The sequence below is a fragment of the Leptonychotes weddellii genome, chromosome 1, assembly GCF_054177405.1.
Source record: "Leptonychotes weddellii isolate Sample4059 chromosome 1, ASM5417740v2, whole genome shotgun sequence".
NCBI classification, from domain to species: domain Eukaryota; kingdom Metazoa; phylum Chordata; class Mammalia; order Carnivora; family Phocidae; genus Leptonychotes; species Leptonychotes weddellii.
The window spans coordinates 4767415-4784279 of NC_138369.1; the positions used below are offsets into that span (position 1 = coordinate 4767415).

General features: G+C 51.4%; 1 protein-coding gene across 1 annotated transcript in view; it reads right to left on the reverse strand.

Moving 5' to 3' along the window:
- Positions 1-1160: 1160 nt before the first annotated feature.
- The window catches only part of CCL25 (C-C motif chemokine ligand 25), a 35942-nt gene continuing 20237 nt past the window's right edge, over positions 1161-16865 (reverse strand). Inside the window, 6 exon segments of the mRNA XM_081805320.1 lie at positions 1161-1168; positions 1458-1489; positions 1491-1575; positions 2124-2248; positions 2357-2474; positions 4304-4402. Of these exon segments, the coding sequence (XP_081661446.1) occupies positions 1161-1168; positions 1458-1489; positions 1491-1575; positions 2124-2248; positions 2357-2474; positions 4304-4402 (467 nt within the window).

Sequence of the window (16865 nt, forward strand, 5' to 3'; positions counted from 1 at the left end):
ACGACCCCGAGGTCCAGAGTCACACGCGCTCCTGACTGAGCCAGCCAGGCACCCCAGAGAGTAGAGCATTGGGTCCCCGCTGACTTGTCTGAGAAAATCGGCGATATCACCCATTTTACAGGGGGCGGAACCAAGGCTTAGAGAGTTTGTAGAATCTGCCCGAATCGCCTCCACAGCCTAGCGGGGCCTGGGTGTGACCCATCAGCCCCCAAACCGCCTCTTGTCCTCTAGAGAGGGAGCATTTGGTTTTCATCTGGAATGTTCTCTCTCGTGGTGGAAACAGACCGCCCGGGGAGAGGACAGTTGGATGGCTTGAGTCTGGCTGAGTGACCTGAATGTGGCCCTGCCTCTCCCTGCAGGATGGTCACTGGTGCCTGGTCCCAGGGCTCTGTTCCTGGCCTACTTCTGGTCCCCCTGACCCAACCGGAGCTTCTCTGGACCCCTGTCAGAGCTTGCAGAGGGCTCCTCCGCATTAGCCAGCCTCACTACAGCCCAGGGAGCTGAGCAGAACAAGCACAGTGAGCCCCGTTTTAGAGGCAAGGAAAGAGGCGCCAAGAGAGCAAGGGGTTTGCTCAAGGTCACCAACTGGACTCGAACCCGGGTCTGCAGCCAGCATGTCCCCTGGGAGCCATCAGCTGTGAGGACTGCCAGCACAGATCTGGGGGTGGGATGGTCACGTGGGATTCAACACAGGCGGGGGCAGCAGCTCACACCCCAAACTGAAACGCGACAGGCATGGCATCTCATCAAAGGTTTATTTAAAAAACTATAGAAAAGCAGCCTGGGAGAAGTGTCCTGGGATGGACTGGTGCTTTGCAAGGACCCAGAGGGACCCGGCAGGTGTGGCCCAGGGTGGGTGGCAAGAGGCTGCAGGCGGGCAATGTATTCCGGTGATCCTCTACAAGACCCATAGCTTAGCGCAGACTCTGGCTCCTGGAGCAGGCAAGAGGGCTTGAAGTAAGGTCAGCTCTCTCCTTCCAGCTGCCTGAGGAGCGGGATGGGGCAGGGGTGATGGGAGGGAGCCAACTGCAGGCTCAGGCACAGGACTGAATTTGGCCCGAATGACAGGGAGGCTGGGGCACCCGGAGCCGCAGGGGACTGTTGCAGTGGAGGAAGGTCCAGCCCATCTTGCACTGGGCTAATCCTGGAGATGTGTCGGCTCACGGTCCTGCAGGGGGGATTGGAGAGGTCGGCAGGTGACGGGGACTGGAGTGGAGCTGGGGGCCCTGCAGCTGTTGGTCCGCACACCTGACATTTCATTGCAGCACTTGCTGAAGCCCCCTAGGCTGGGTTAGGGCAGTAAACAGCCCCCTGAGTGTCAGCCTGCAGGGCTGACCACAGAACCAGCCTCCTTGGTCCTGGAAGGGAGTCCCCTCACCCAGTCTGTGCTGATCATGAGCCTTCATCCCTCAGCAGTGGTGATGGGTGGGGGATGGTCACATGATCAGAGTCCTTACCTGGATTAGCATTTGTCAGGAGGGTAGTTTTCCTTGTCGCTTCTGGTGAACCTGCTAAGCTTGGGCAGCGGCAGCTTGGAGATTCCAGTGCTCGACTTCCTAGCTCCAAAGAGGATGACTGTACAAGAGAGAAAGAAATAGATAAGAACTCCACCAATACGGGCGCCTGGGTGGCTCAGTTGGTTGGGCAACTGCCTTCGGCTCAGGTCATGATCCTGGAGTCCCAGGATCGAGTCCCGCATCGGGCTCCCTGCTCGGCAGGGAGTCTGCTTGCCCTCTGACCCTATCCCCTCTCGTGTGTTCTCTCTCATTCTCTCTCTCTCAAAATAAATAAATAAAATCTTTGGGAAAAAAAAAAAAAAAGAACTCCACCAATACTCTCTGAGCACCTGGATCCAGCCAAGCCTGAAGCCGTTGGCTAGTTACTTGAGCCGACGAGTTTCCCATTTGCTTGCGTTTGCCATTTCTAACAATGGAAAAAGTCTTGGCTAAAAGAGTTGTTCATTCACTCAGTCTCCACTCACCAGCAATCGGCGGGTCCTCTTTGGGGCGGCGGCAGCTGTCACCATGCTGGACTTCGATCCCCTCCTTTGGGGGTTGAGGAGCCCAGGGGCCCACAGCAGGGAGGTGGAGGCCCCCTGGAGGCTGGGCATGGGTCTCACCCACCTTGCAAGCGTCTCCAGTGGCGCTTTGAGAGGGTCTTGTTCCCAGCATCCAGGAAGTCTACCATCTTCGGCACCCAGCTGTCCCGTGGGTTCGCACACAGGGTCTTGTTTTTCGGGAAGAAGAATCTGGAGGGTGGGGTGGGGGAGCGGGTCCCCACGTTAGGGTGTGAGCGGGGAGCAAAGCTGTGTAGGAGACTCCCCCTGCCCACGCCAGCCTCCCACAGTCCCACTCACATCACAGCAGGCAGGTTGCAGCTGCCGCTCACTTCTTGGCGCCGATAACTCCGGGCGTGCCGGAGGAAGCCAGGCCGAACACGGGAGTGGTAGGCCAGGCAGCAGTCCTCAGAGACACCTGCAAGCACGGCCAGAGCTCACGTCTCTGTGTGCACATGCGCTCTGCACGGGCTGCCCCAGACGCAGGCACCCCAAAACAGACCACAGCCCTCCCAGCCCAGGTGAGAAGGAGGCCAACGCGGCTCCCCTTTGGCTCCTGATATGGGGACGGCTGGCAGGAGTTGGAGGGGGTCCACAGTCCCGGGCTGGGAAGGGCCCAGGACCACACAATGAATGAGGGACCAAAGCCACTTCTGCTCTGGGGCGGAGGGCAAGGGGTGCAGATGGAGCGCCCCGAGGAGGCGCCAGGGGCCACCACGCCCAGCCCAGGCCCTCCTAAAATGAACGGTCTGGCCGTCGCTCCTGACGCCCCAAGTCCTGCTCAGCCTGGCCCTCCCCCACCTAGGGCCATCTCAAGGGCCTCTGCCCTTCTGTCCCCAGCAGAGTGACCACCCAGTCAGCGGGCCAGAAACCAGGAGGTCTCTGTTCATTTACTGATTGCTTGAAAAAAGCATTTCGAGTTCCTACTAGGTGCCAGATATGTAGACAAACACAGAGGGGGATTGGACATGGGGCTCTCTCAGCTTGGTGGGGAGACCCAGGGGTCGGTCTGTGCTGGGAGGGGGGAAGAGCAGGGACCTGGAGCGGGGCGGGCTTGGAAGAAGAGGTGTGCCGGCAGGGCCTGGGAGCATGAGCAGGTGGAATTGATGAGACAGACAGTGAGAGGCCTTCAAGGCCCTGTGGGATCCATCCCTCAGCTGACCCCTGCCTCCAGGCACCACACCTGAGTTCTGGCCAAGTGCAGTAGGAAGGATGGGGGAGGACTTTAGTGCTCCCCTGCATTTCCAAACCTTGGCCCCAGAGGGCAAGGGGCAGGGGTGCTGGATGGACCCTCGGTTGCAGTACCAGGCAGGCCGGGGGCCACTCTGCCCCCAGGATCAAAGGGCCCCAAGCTGGGCCTGGCTCCTGGAATGGGCCTCTGATAGCAGGACAATGGGAATGAAGCCCAGCCCAATCCTGGGCAAAGGTAAGGTCTGCTGGAAGCTAGGGCCTCTCAGACCTAGTGACGGGCAGGTGGGGCAGGTAGGGCAGGTGGCGGGGAAGGGGGCTCTGGGGCTTTGACCAAGCCAGGGACCCTGCTCAGCCAGCTGCTGGGGCTCAGCCTCCTCCCCTGGAGCCCTGTCCTATATCCTGGGGTTGCAAGACATAGTGGCCGGGCTCTTGGTGGATACTGTATGCACCAAATCCTCAGCTGCCTAATGGAGGGAGAAGTGGGAAGGGACTCCCCATTAATAACAGTAATGGTTATCACTGTTGTTGCCCAGGCACTGGGCCAAGAGTTTTGCAAATATCAGCCCATTGGATTCTCATGTCCTATCTCCACAGGGGGATTTCAGAGCCCCACTTTGCAGATGAGGAAACTGAGGCTCATGAAGACTGAGTAGTAACTCTCAGCACACAGGTAGCCTGTGGGTGGGGGGACGACTCACTCCTGTTGGGTCACATCACTGCAGTGTGTCCCTAGATCTGCCACCACTGGGAGCCACCGTTGCTCCCCACAGTCCCTGGGCTGGCTAGAGTCCTGGCAGGGAGGCCTTGGGTCTCGGACCGTGGAGGAGGCACCACAGGGGCTCTGGAAGGAGGAGCTGGGGGGCCTGCACCCCCAGGAAGCTGCACAAATGCCAGGAGTTTCTACAGCCCTGGGGCGGGAGCTGTCTGTCAGAATTCGGTGGTGGAGAGGGAACGGGGAAGGCTTCTGGAAGAGGGGAGGGGCGAATGGGGGAGGGCAGGAAGGATGGGGGGGGGAGGGCTCCCAGGAGGCACAGGAGGTATGGCCCAAGACATTACCTTGAGCATGAATAGTAGACCAGGCGCCCACCAAGCTGGCCACCAGGCAGAGCACGAGCCACGGGTTCATAGTGCAGGCTGCTCTTCCTCCTCGGGTGTCTTGAGGAATAATGGGAGAGGTGGAGGTGATGAGGCCCCAAAATGGACAGCAGCGGGCACTGGGAACACCCCCATCTCAAGTCCGACACCCAGGGCCCTCTGCACAGGACAGGTGGTGTTGGCGCGGCCTGCGGCTGGTCTCTGCCAAGATCGGAGACCGGGGCGGCGGGAGCGCGGAGAGGGGCAGGACTCACCAACGCCTGCGGGGTCCCAGGAGCCGGTACCTGCTGGGGTGACTCCACGCTCTCCTGCCCGGCAGGCCAGCAAGCCTCACAGCCTTTATAGATGGAGCCCCACCCTGCGGCCTGCTCTCCTCCCCCCTCCCCCCTCCTTCCCCACTTCCCCTCCGCCTTGGGCTTCTCCCAGTTTCTCTTTCTAGCTCCTCTCTCCCATGTCAAGGTGCACCTGGAGGGAGTTAGTGGTAGGCACCCAGGGACAAGAGGACCTACTTCAAAGAGCTGGCAGGAAACACCGACTTTCTCAACTACGGGGATGTGAGACAAAGTTTGGCTCCCTTGGTGACTGGAGGCCGAACCACACAGATGGACAGATGCAGCGTGCCCAGGCCATCTGAAGGCTGGCTGCCTGGGGACCCCTCCCTTGACTGCCTCCCCCATCCAGTCCTCTCAGTCAGCGCCCCTGCTTTCTCCCCCAAAGGACCCTCTCTCCTCCCCGCATTCCCTCTCCTGCGGCACACTAGGGCGCACACCGGCTTCCCGCAGACAGGCCTCAGGCGGCCTAGAGCCCCTGCCTTGCTCCCTGCTCCGAAGCCACCTGTTCCCGTGGGGCCCTGACTTCACCCCACTTTTCTCTCCTTCCCCACAATGGGGAGCCTTACAGTTCTGCAGAAATGCCCTGGTTTTGAGAACAGGCAAATCCACAGAAGCAGAAAATAAAATCAGTCATTGCCATGGGCTGGGAGGGGAGAACGGGGGGTTCGTAACTCTGTGAATATAGTAAACCCATGAAACTTACACTTTCTTTTTTTTTTTTAAAGATTTTATTTTATCTTTTTTTAAACATTTATTTGAGAGAGAGACAGAGCTTGTGCGCACAGCGGGGAGAGGGGCAGAGGGAGAGGGAAAGAGAGAATCCTCAAGCCGACGACCCCCTGAACCCAGAGCCCCAAGTGGGGCTGATTCCAAGACCCTGAGATCATGACCTGAGCCGAAATCAAGAGTCAGACACTTAACTGACTGAGCCAGCCAGGTGCCCCTAAAGACTTTGTTTTTAAGTGATTTCTCCAGCCGGCGTGGAGCTTGAATCCGCAGCCCTGAGATCAAGAGTCGCACGCAGGCCCCACCGACTGAGCCAGCCAGGCGCCCCTGGAACCTTACACTTCCAGTGGGTGCAGTGTAAGGTATGTGAATTTTCTCAAATATTAGCTGGGGAAAATGTTATGAACAACCACCAGAACAAAGAAATGCTCTAGTTTTGGAAGAAATGCCCGTATTACCTGGGGTACCACGGCGGCAAGAAGAAAAGCAAAACCCATCCAGAAGGCATTTTTTTCCTTCCCTGGGTCGACGTGGCTCACCGGGTCAAAGGCGCCACGGTGGGCGTGGGCGGTTGTAGCGGGAAGGGGCCTCTGCCGAGACCTCACAGCCGATTGCTTTGAACTTTTAATTTCTTATCGCCCGCATCCTTAGCTATAGATCACCCCAGGTAGTAATCACCCTCGTACCCCTTTCTCATCTCCCCGCCTCAACAGGAGCCCCTGGTGCGGACCCCGATCCCCTGGGCGGAAGCTTGTGGCTTTGGGGGCGGGGCTTTGGCGCGGGGCGGGGCCTAGGCCGGGGCGGAGCCTACGAGCCCTGCCCCGCCCCGCTCCGGCGGCTCAGCCGCCCTGGGGCCCCGCGCCTAGCGGTCCCCGGGCAGTGGCTGTGACCGTCCCCCGGGGCCCGCGCGCGCGACTGCCGTTCCTCGACCGCTTGCTGCGGGTGGGGGGGGGGCGGGACGCGGCTCCGCGTGGCTGGGGGCGTGGGGACGCGGCGTGGCGGGCCCGGCCAGCCTCTCCGCTCCGGTCCGCTGCCCCTGCCTGTCCTGCCGCGGGCAGCCGCCAAGACGAGGCGTGACCCAGACTTGGCTGAAGTCCCCCGCGAGCGAGCCCACCTCCCCTCCCCGCCCCTCACGGTTTGTCCCACCCGCAGCCTTAAGGGGGAGGAGGGTGTCTGAGGCACCTGGGCGCAGGGCAGACAGGGATTTGCGCCACCTTGGGCCCCGCACAGGTGTCAGGGAGGCGGACGGGATGCTCAGACCCTGAATGAAAACCCTGGAGTTCTGAGGACCGGAGCTGCTGAGTGTGAGGGCCAGATGCTCAGGGCCAAGGCTGAGCTGGGAAAGGGGAGACCTCTTCTGTTCCTACAGCTGCTGGAGGCGGTAAGGGTGGACTGCTTGCAGTAGGAGACCCTCTTCTCCTGCATGTGTGAAATGAGCGTAGCTGGGGGGTGGGGGGTGGGGTGGACAGAAGCCTTTTCCTGCCTCTGGTCACCAGCCCTGACGATGGGGGCCGTTGGGGGGTGGTCTCCAGCCTGAAGCTGAGCCAAGCTGAGGGACTGACCACATCCCAGGGCCTGCAGGTTGGAAGGGCGGGTAAAAAGCCTTCCTTCCTTCCATGAGCCCAGCTCAGCTCCTGGAGGGAACCGCTAGTGAGTGCACACAGATGGTCCACTGCAGAATGGGGTGGGGGAGGATGGGCTCTGTGATGGGGAACCCTCCCTTTGGAGTGAGTTCCTCTGGGGGCGGGCTCACTCTCATTTCTCTGCTGGAGAACAGTCCCAGGTGTTCAGTGTTGGCCCACTTTACAGAGGAGGAGACCGAGGGTCAGGGAGGCTCTGAGAGTCATCAGAAAGGCACAGGGGCCCTGGGGAAGTACCACCAGCTGAAGAGGGGGTCCCCCTGCAGTTGCTGCTGCATATTAGATCTCCCCTTCCCTGTGCTGCCTACAGCTCTCCTGAACCTCTGGTGCCTCCGGGTCCCTGCTCAGGTGGCCTCGGAAAGCAGCAGCTAGGGGCCCTCCCCCCACGCCTCGTTGTGCATGTCAGGAGGAGCATACCAACCCGTCTGCTGGGCCTGGACTCCTGTTGTGCCTAGCTGCCTCCTGCTCTGGCCCAGATGCACAGTGGTTACCAGGCAACTGGAGAAAGGGAGGAAAGGGGGTTTTTCCAGGATGCCTTGCAAGCCTCTGGCCTGACTTTCAGGGACTTAATTTATAGACTGTCCCTGTGTGACCCCTTTCACTGTGTTCCTGATGTGGTTGACCTTGCTGCCTCCTGGAAAGCCGGCTTTGAGGGGCTTCCCTCCCCAGGCTGACCAGTGGTCTCTGTGTTCCATGGGGTAGCCGCACTGATTGTCTGGGTGGGCGCCAGGCCACCCAGAGGGACTTGGGCCACTGGCCCTGGTTGTATGCAGCCTTGGCCTCAGTCCTGGTGCTTCCCCTGCTCTCACAGGACGTGTGCGGGACAGGCCAGCTGGACTGCCCCAGCTAGGAAGGGGGCCTACTGCAGGGCCTGCCAGGCTGGGGCTGAGGCAGGCGTGGCGTGGGGAGGAAGGGCGGTGGGCTCTGAGGAGAGGGGCCCACGGGGCCCTCTACGAGACCCTCTGTGAAGCTGCTGAGCTCCATTCACCCCTTCCACACAGGTTTTCTGGGCGCCTCTTCCATACCAGCTTTTTGCTAGGCCCCGGGGTGATGGCAGTGAGTAAGCAGATGTGTCCCAGCCATGAAAGATGACAGTGGTGTCTCCGATCCTCACTGAACATCTGTTGGGGGCCATTTGTTATCTTGTTCGTTCAGCAAACAGTTAGCAAATGCCTACTGTATGCCAGGCACTGGGCTGGGTGCCAGGGGAGAGCAGTGAAGGAGACAGATGGTCCCAGGGTAGAGCAGACAAGACAAACAGCAAATATGAAGCAAGATACTTCGAGATTAGGATCGTGGCTACAAATCCTGGTGTGACAGGAAGACACTGGGGACGGACTGGGCTCCTCCAAAGAGAGTGGCCCGAGATGATAACAACCCTGTAGGATTAATATTCATCCCCATTTTACAGGGAAAACGCAATCAACTAAAGCTCGGAGAGGTTAAGTTGTCTGCCCAAGTAAGCAGGGCCGGATTCCTAGCTCAGCTCTGAGCCCTTCATTCCACGTGTACTGATTGGGGGCTGTATTAAGCATGTCTTGGGGCGCCTGGGTGGCTCAGTTGGTTAAGCGTCTGCCTTCAGCTCAGGTCATGATCCCCGGGTCCTGGGATCGAGTTCCGAATCGGGATCCCTGCTCACCTTGGAGCCCACTTTTCCCTCTCCCTCTGCCACACCCTGCCCTGCTCGTGCTCTCTGATAAATAAATAAAATCTTTTTTTTAAAGATTTTATTTATTTATTTGACAGAGAGAGACACGCGAGGGAGGGAACCTCAAGCAGGGGGAGTGGGAGAGGGAGAAGCAGGCTTCCCGCGGAGCAGGGAGCCCAATGCGGGTTCGATCCCAGGACCCCGGGATCATGACCTGAGCCGAAGGCAGACGCTTAACGACTGAGCCACCCAGGCACCCCAAATCTTTTTTTTTTTTAAGAAAAGCATGTCTTTAAAAAAAATTTTAATACTGTATTTTATTTAACCCTATCTATAAAAATATTATCATTTCTACATGTAATCAAATAAGAACAACTAATGAGACATTCCCCCTTTTTTGGCATAGTAAATCTTGATTGTACATTTGCAGCATGTTTCAAGTGCCAAATAGCCACATGTGGGGGTGGCTAGTGGCTACCTCAGTGGGCAGAGCAACTCTAGCCACAGATAATTGTCAGTTCATAATTTCATCCTGATTCGTTTTTATTTTTGTTCTTTATTAAGACTTTTTTTAAAAGAGCAATTTAATTTTCGCAGTGATACTGCGGGGAAGGTACAGAGACTTCCCACATACCCTTTGCCCTACACATGGATAGTCTCCTGCATTATCAACAGCCTGCCCTGGAGCCCGGGACGGCACTTTGCTATCATCCAAAGTCCATAGTTTACATCAGGGTCCACTCCCGGTGCTGTACGTTTTAAGCGTTGGTACAAATGTATAATGACACGCATCCATCTTTATGGTATCAGGGTGTTTCACTGCCCTAAAAATCCTCTGTGCTCCAAGCACGTCTCTTTTATGATGATGTTCTGATAGCCGGGACCTCCCTGATCATGGAAGGACTGCCCGTCGCGGGGTTAGCAGATTCCTAGAGATGGTAAATGCCTCGTGAGCAAACCTTCCATATGCAAACCAGCCAATCCAGACCCCACACCTGAGCCCCTTCCTTTCTGGGTCTCACTCTCAGGGCCACCGTCCCCTGCCCTGATCACCCCAGAGCCAGGTGCTGGACAGCAAAGGCACAGCCCCTGTGCCCCAGAGCTGAAATCATGCAAACCAGCCAGGGCTGAGCCTCAGGCGCTGCCCCAGCAATTCCCTCCCACGGAAACCAGAGAACAGGCTCTTACCCACATTTTCCCCTCACTCCCTCTGCCTCCTGACCAACTCTGGTGCTTCCCCATGTGGCCCTCTGTGGCATGGTGTGCCCCAGCCTCTTGAGATCTCTGAGTAGCAACTCTCTTTTTTTAAGATTTTATTTATTTATTTATTTATTTATTTATTTATTTATTTATTTATTTATTTTAAAGATTTTATTTATTTATTTGACAGAGAGAGACAGCGAGAGAGGGAACACAAGCAGGGGGAGTGGGAGAGCGAGAAGCAGGCTTCCTGCCGAGCAGGGAGCCCGATGTGGGACTCGATCCCAGGACCCCGGGATCATGACCTGAGCCAAAGGCAGACGCTTAACGACTGAGCCACCCAGGGGCCCCAGCAATCTATCTTTTTAATGGCCATCATCTCCTGATCTGTTGGCCTCACCATATCTGAAAAAGAATAAAACCTACATTTTAAAGCAGGTACCAAGTGATATGCAGAGATCTGGAGATAGAGGGCAGATAATAGATGTACCACTCCCCACGTGAGGCTCACAGCCAGTGGGGGGATCATAGTCCACCTTCTAGATGAACATCCACACGCAGGCTGTGGGAATGCAGAGGGCACCCCACCAGGTCTCCAGAGAGAACAGCTACTGAATGGAGACCTGCAGGGCAAGCAGGTGTTAGTCAGAGGTCAGACAGAGCAGGACGCCAGAGGGACCTGCCAAGCACAGGATGGCTGGGGCGGGAGATGGGGTGGGTAGCGGAAGATGAGGTGGGAGGAGACAGTCTATTCAGGGCCTCATATACCGAGCCAAGAAGGGTGACCTTCACTGAAAGGGCACTGGGGAGCTGCCGAGGGATTAGCCGGGGGAGGGCTGTGGTCAGCCCTGTGTCTGAGCTCTGCCAAGGTCATGCAGAAGATGCAGTGCGGGGACATCAGCCCAGGCAAGAGAAGACTCAAGAGTAGCAGCCTGTCTTCCCATGAGGGCTGTGAGGAAGGCCCTTTCTGGTCCCTTTTGTGCTCTACACCAGCAAGAAATAATTCAGGAAATGTTTGCCGAGATCTACTATGTGCCGGATTCAGTAGTTACAACACAGTGACAAGACAGATTTAGTCCCTACTGTCATGAAGATATTTTAGTTTTATTTTTCTGACAATGGGCTTACAATAACATCTGAGGAATGCTGACATGACATAAAACAGGGACCTAGAAAAGAGAAAAAAATTACTAAAATCAGAAATGAAAATGGGGTAGGGGCACCTCGCTGGCTCAGTTGGTAGAGCATGCAACTCTTGATCTCAGCGTCATGAGTTCAAGTCCCACATTGGGCTAGAGATTACTAAATAAATAAATAAATAAATATTTTTTTTAAAATGCAGGGCATAACTACTGCCCTTACAGAAATTTTAAAAAAGGATTAGAAGAGAATATTATGAACAATTGCACACCAACTAATCAGATAATCTAAGTGAAACTAGCAAATTGCTAGAAACAAACTACCCAAACTGACTCGGGAAGAAACAGAAAATCTGGAAAGGGCTATTACAGGTAGGGAGATTCCATCAGCAATCAAAAACCGCCCAAAAAAGAAAATCCAGGACCAGATGGCTTCATTGAATTCTACCAAACATCAAAAGAAGAATTAACACCAATCCTTCTCAAACTCTTCTCAAAAAACAGAAGAAGAAGGAACACATCCTACCTTATTTTATTCTATGATATCAGCATTACACTGATACCAAAGCCAAGCAAAGACATTGCAAGAGAACTACAGACCAATGTCCCTGATGAATATAGATGCAAAAATCCTCAACACATATCCCTGAAACTAATAATACACTATATGTTAATTAAATTGAGTTTAAATAAAATTTTTCTAAAAAATCCCCAACACCAGGGGCACCTGGGTGGCTCAGCCGGTTAAGTGTCAGCCTTCGGCTTAAGTCATGATCCCAGGGTCCTGGGACCGAGCCCCGTGTTGGGCTCCCTTGCTCAGCAGGGAGCCTGCTTCTCCCTCTCCTTCTGCAACTCCCCCTGCTCATGCTCATGCTCTCTTGTTCTCTCTCTCAAATAAATAAATAAAATCTTTTAAAGAAAATCCTCAACACCAGAGTGGCAAACTAAATCCAGGAGCATATTAAAAGGATCAAGAGGGGCACCTGGGTGGCTCAGTCATTAAGCGTCTGCCTTCAGCTCAGGTCATGATCCCAGGGTCCTGGGATCGAGTCCCACACTAGGCTCCCTGCTCTGCGGGAAGCCTGCTTCTCCCTCTTCCACTCCCCCTGCTTGTGTTCCTTCCCTCGCTTCATCTTTCTCTGTCAAAAAAATAAATAAAATCTTTTTTAAAAATTTAAAAAAATAAAAGGATCACGAATGATGAGCAAGTAGATTTATCTTGGGAATGCAAGGATAGTTCGACATTTGAAAATCAATTTAATATAGCACATTAATAAAATGAAGGAAAAACTACACAATCATTTCAACTGATACAGGGAAAAGCATTTGAAAGAACCCAACACCTTTTCATGATAAAAGTACTCAATAAACTAGGAATGGAAAGAAACTTCCTCAACCTCAAATGATAAAGGGCATTTATGAAAGACCTGCCGTGAACATTATACTCAGTGGTTGAGAGACTGAAAGCTGTCCCCCTAAGATCAGAAACAAGAAAAAGATGCCCACTTTCATCACTTCCATTCAACATTGTGCTCAATGCTGGAGTTGGAACAATTAGGCAAGAACAGGAAATAAAAAAGGCAATCAAACTGGAAAGGAATAAACTATATTCACCAATGACATGATCATATGTAGAGAGAAAACCCTAAAGAACACACACACATACACAATTAGAGCTAATAAAGCCAGCAGAGTTGCAGAATACAAGCTTGACACATAAAAAATCAGTTGCATTTCTATACAATAGCAATTTAAATTTAAATTTAAAAAAAATTCCATTTACAATAGCATCAAAAAGAATAAAATACATAAGAATAAATTTAACTAAGGAAGTACAAGACTTATGACTGAAAATTGCAAAACATGCTTAAAGAAATTAAAGAAAACCTAAGTAAATGGAAAGACATCTCCTTCCTTAACTAAGACATAGTTAAGATGGCAGTACTCACCAATGTAGTCTATAGATTCAGTGCAATCCCTATCAGAATACCAATGACCATTTTTGCAGAAGTGGAAGAACAGACTCTAAAGTTCATATGGAACTGCAGGGGGACACTGAACAACCAATCAAACAGAAACCAAGGGCCACCATGATGGGAGCGGGGCCAGCCAGGCAGGACTTGTCAGAACTCACAGCTTCCTCTGGCTGCTACAGCTATGCACGTCCTCCCTCCGAGCAGACCCAGCCTGGCACTGGCCCTTGCTTGGCTCCTGAGTCCTGACACCTCCACCTGGCCAGATTTCTTCTTCACCAGGTTCGCTAGGTCAAATCCACAGGGCCTGACTCTAAGAAATGCTGTGCAGAACCCCTCACCCACCAAGAGAAAACAGATGAAAATAGAGCTTTGTGGTTCAACCAGGGGTTGGGGAGGCCCATCCCCATTCACCCCAGATATGTGGGAACCCTTGGGCCTCTGAAAAGAGTTTGAAAAACCACTGGCTTAGCAGGGGAAAGTCAAGTCCTTAGGGTAGTACATAGAACTGATCACATTTTCTATTTCTTCTTGAGTCAGTTTTGGTAGCTTGTTTGTTTCTATGAATTTGTTCATTGCACTTAGGCTATCTAATTTGTTGACATTTAATTGTTCATAGTATTGTCTTACAAACTTTTACTTCTGTGAGGTCCAGAGTTTTGTCCCCACTTTCATTTCTGATTTTAGTTATTTCCTCTTTTTTCCTTAGTCTAGGTAGTCTGTCAATTTTATCATAAAACCAACTGTTGGTTTTGTTGACTTTCTCTGTTGTTTTGGTATTCTCTATTCCACTTATCTTCACTATAATCTTTATTATTTCCTTCTTCCTCCTAGCTTTGGGGTTAGTTTACTCTTCTTTGTCTAGTTCCTTAAGATATAAAGTGAAGTTATTAAGATCTTTCTTCCTTTTTTTTTTTTTAAAGATTTTATTTATTTATTTGACAGAGGGAGAGAGAGCACAAGCAGGGGGAGTGGCAGGCAGAAGGAGAAGCAGGCTCCCCGCTGAACAAGGAGCCCAATTCAGGACTCAATCCCAGGACCCTGAGATCATAACCTGAGCTGAAGGCAGATGCTTAACTGACTGAGCCACCCTGGCATCCCAAGATCGAAGGCACTTATAGCCATATACTTCCCTGAGCAGTTTTTGCTGCATCTCATAGGTTTTGGTATGTTGTGTTCAGTTTTTTTTAAGATTTTATTTACTTATTTGACACAGAGAGCGAGAGCACAAGTAGGCAGAGCTGCAGGCAGAGGGAGAGGGAGAAGCAGGCTCTTCGCTGAGCAGGGAGCCCGATGCGGGGCTCAATCCCAGCACCATGGGATCATGACCGGAGCCGAAGGCAGCCGCTTAACCGATTGAGCCACCCAGGCGCCCTGTATGTTGGGTTTTTGTTTTCATTCATCTCAAAATATGTTTTAATTTCCCTTGTGATTTCTTCTTTGGCTCACTGGTGTTTAAGAGTGCATTGTTTAAGGCATACAGATGGCCAACAGACACATGAAAAGATGCTCAACATCACTCATCATCAGGGAAATGCAAATCAAAACCACAAGGAGATATCACCTCACACCTGTCAGAATGGCTAGAATCAAAAACACAAGAAACAACAGGGGTTGGCAAGGATGTAGAGAAAAAGGAACCCTTGTGCTCTGCTGATAGGAATGCAAACTGGTGCAGCCACCGTAGAAAACAGTATGGAGGATCCTCAAAAAATTAAAAATAGAATTACCACTTGATCCAGTAATTCTACGACTGGGTATTTACCCAAAGAATACAAAAACACTAATTTGAAAAGATATATGTACCCCTATGTTTATTGCAGCATTACTTAAAATAGCTAAATCATGGAAAGGGTCCAAGTGTCCATCGATAGATGAATGGATAAAGACAATGTGGTACATATGCAATGGAATATTACTCAGCCATAAAAGAAAATGAAACCTTGCCATTTGCGACAATGTGGATAGAGCTGGAGAATATAATGCTAAGTGAAATAAGTCAGTCAGAGAAAGACAAATACCATATGATTTCACTCATATGTGGCACTTAAGCACCAAAATAAATGAACAAAGGAAAAAAAGAGACAAAGCAAGAAACAGACTGTTAACTACAGAGAACAAAGAGATGGTTACCAGAGGGGAGAGGGGTAAGGGACGGTTGGAATAGATGAAGGGGACTAAGACCACACTTACAATGAGAACTGAGTAATGTATAGAAGTGTTCAATCACTATAATGCACACCTGAAACCAATAGAACACTGTATGTTAACTGGAATTTAAAAAAAAAAAGTGGTGTTTAAATTCCATATACCTGAGAGTTTTCTAGTTTTCCTTCTGTCACTCATTTCTAGCTTCATTCCAGTGGGGTCAGAGAGGTTAGTTTGATAGTTTGTATGATTTCGACCTTTTAAAACACATTGCGACTTGTTTTGTGGCCTGACCACAAAACATACTGGCAGTCTATACTGGCAGATGTATTACTTGGATTTGAGAAGAATGTGTGTTCTGCTGTTGTTTGCTGGAGTATTCCCAATATATCGAGTAGGTCTGGTTACAGCTATTGCTGAAAATGGAGTATTGAAGTCACCATCTACTACTGTAAAAGGGTCTATTTCTTCCTTCAATTCCGCCAATGTTTGATTCATATTTTCTGGGGCTCTGTAGTTTGGTACATATATGTTTATACTTAAAAAAAAATTTTTAGGGGCACCTGGGTGGCTCAGTCCTTAAGTGTCTGCCTTTGGCTCAGGTCATGATCCTAGGGTCCTGGGATCGAGCCCTGCATCGGGCTCCCTGCTCGGCGGGAAGCCTGCTTCTCCCTCTCCCACTCCCCCTGCTTGTGTTTCCTCTCTTGCTGTGTCTCTCTCTGTCAAATAAATAAATAAAATCTTTAAAAAAAAATAATTACTGATAAGAAAGGACTTACTTCTGTTTTATTATTTGTTTTAAAGGTGTGTCTTAGGGTGCCTGGGTGGCTCAGTTGGTTAAGCGACTGCCTTCGGCTCAGGTCATGATCCTGGAGTCCCAGGATCGAGTCCTGCATTGGGCTCCCTGCTCAGCAGGGAGTCTGCTTCTCCCTCTGACCCTCCCCCTCTCATGTACTCTCTCTCTCAAATAAATAAATAAAATTTAAAAAAAAGGTGTGTCTTATACCTATTTTGTTCCTTAATTTGTTCTTATAATTTCCTCTTGTGTTTCATTGATTTTTTTTTATAGTGTACCACTTTGATTCCTTATTTCATTTTCTGTATATGTTCTGTTATTTTCTTACTATTTACCTAGGGTTACAGTTAGTGTCTTCAACTTGTGACAATCCAGTTCAAATTAATACAGCTTATCTTCAACAGTATACAAAACTTTGCTCTTATGCAGCTGCATCCCTTCCCCTTTATATTGTTACTGTCACAAATTGCATCTTGATACATTGTATTCCCATTAACATACCCTTATAATTCTTGCTTTATGCACTTTTTTTTTTTTAAAGATTTTATTTATTTATTCATGAGAGATAGAGAGAGAGAGGCAGAGGCAGAGGGAGAAGCAGGCTCCCCGCGGAGCAGGGAGCCTGATGCGGGACTCGATCCCAGGACCCTGGGATCATGACCTGAGCCGAAGGCAGACGCCTAACCGACTGAGCCACCCAGGCGTCCCTATGCACTTGTTTCTTAAATCATATAGAGGGGGAAAAAGGAGTTGCAAACCAATAATACAATAATACTCGCTTTTATATTCACTTATGTGGTTACCTTTCCAATGTTATTTCTTCCTGTGACTTCGAGTTGCTATTGAGTGTTCATTTCAGTCAGAAGGACTCCTATTTAGTATTTTTTTGTAGGGCAGGTTTATTAGCTACAAAGTCTCTTA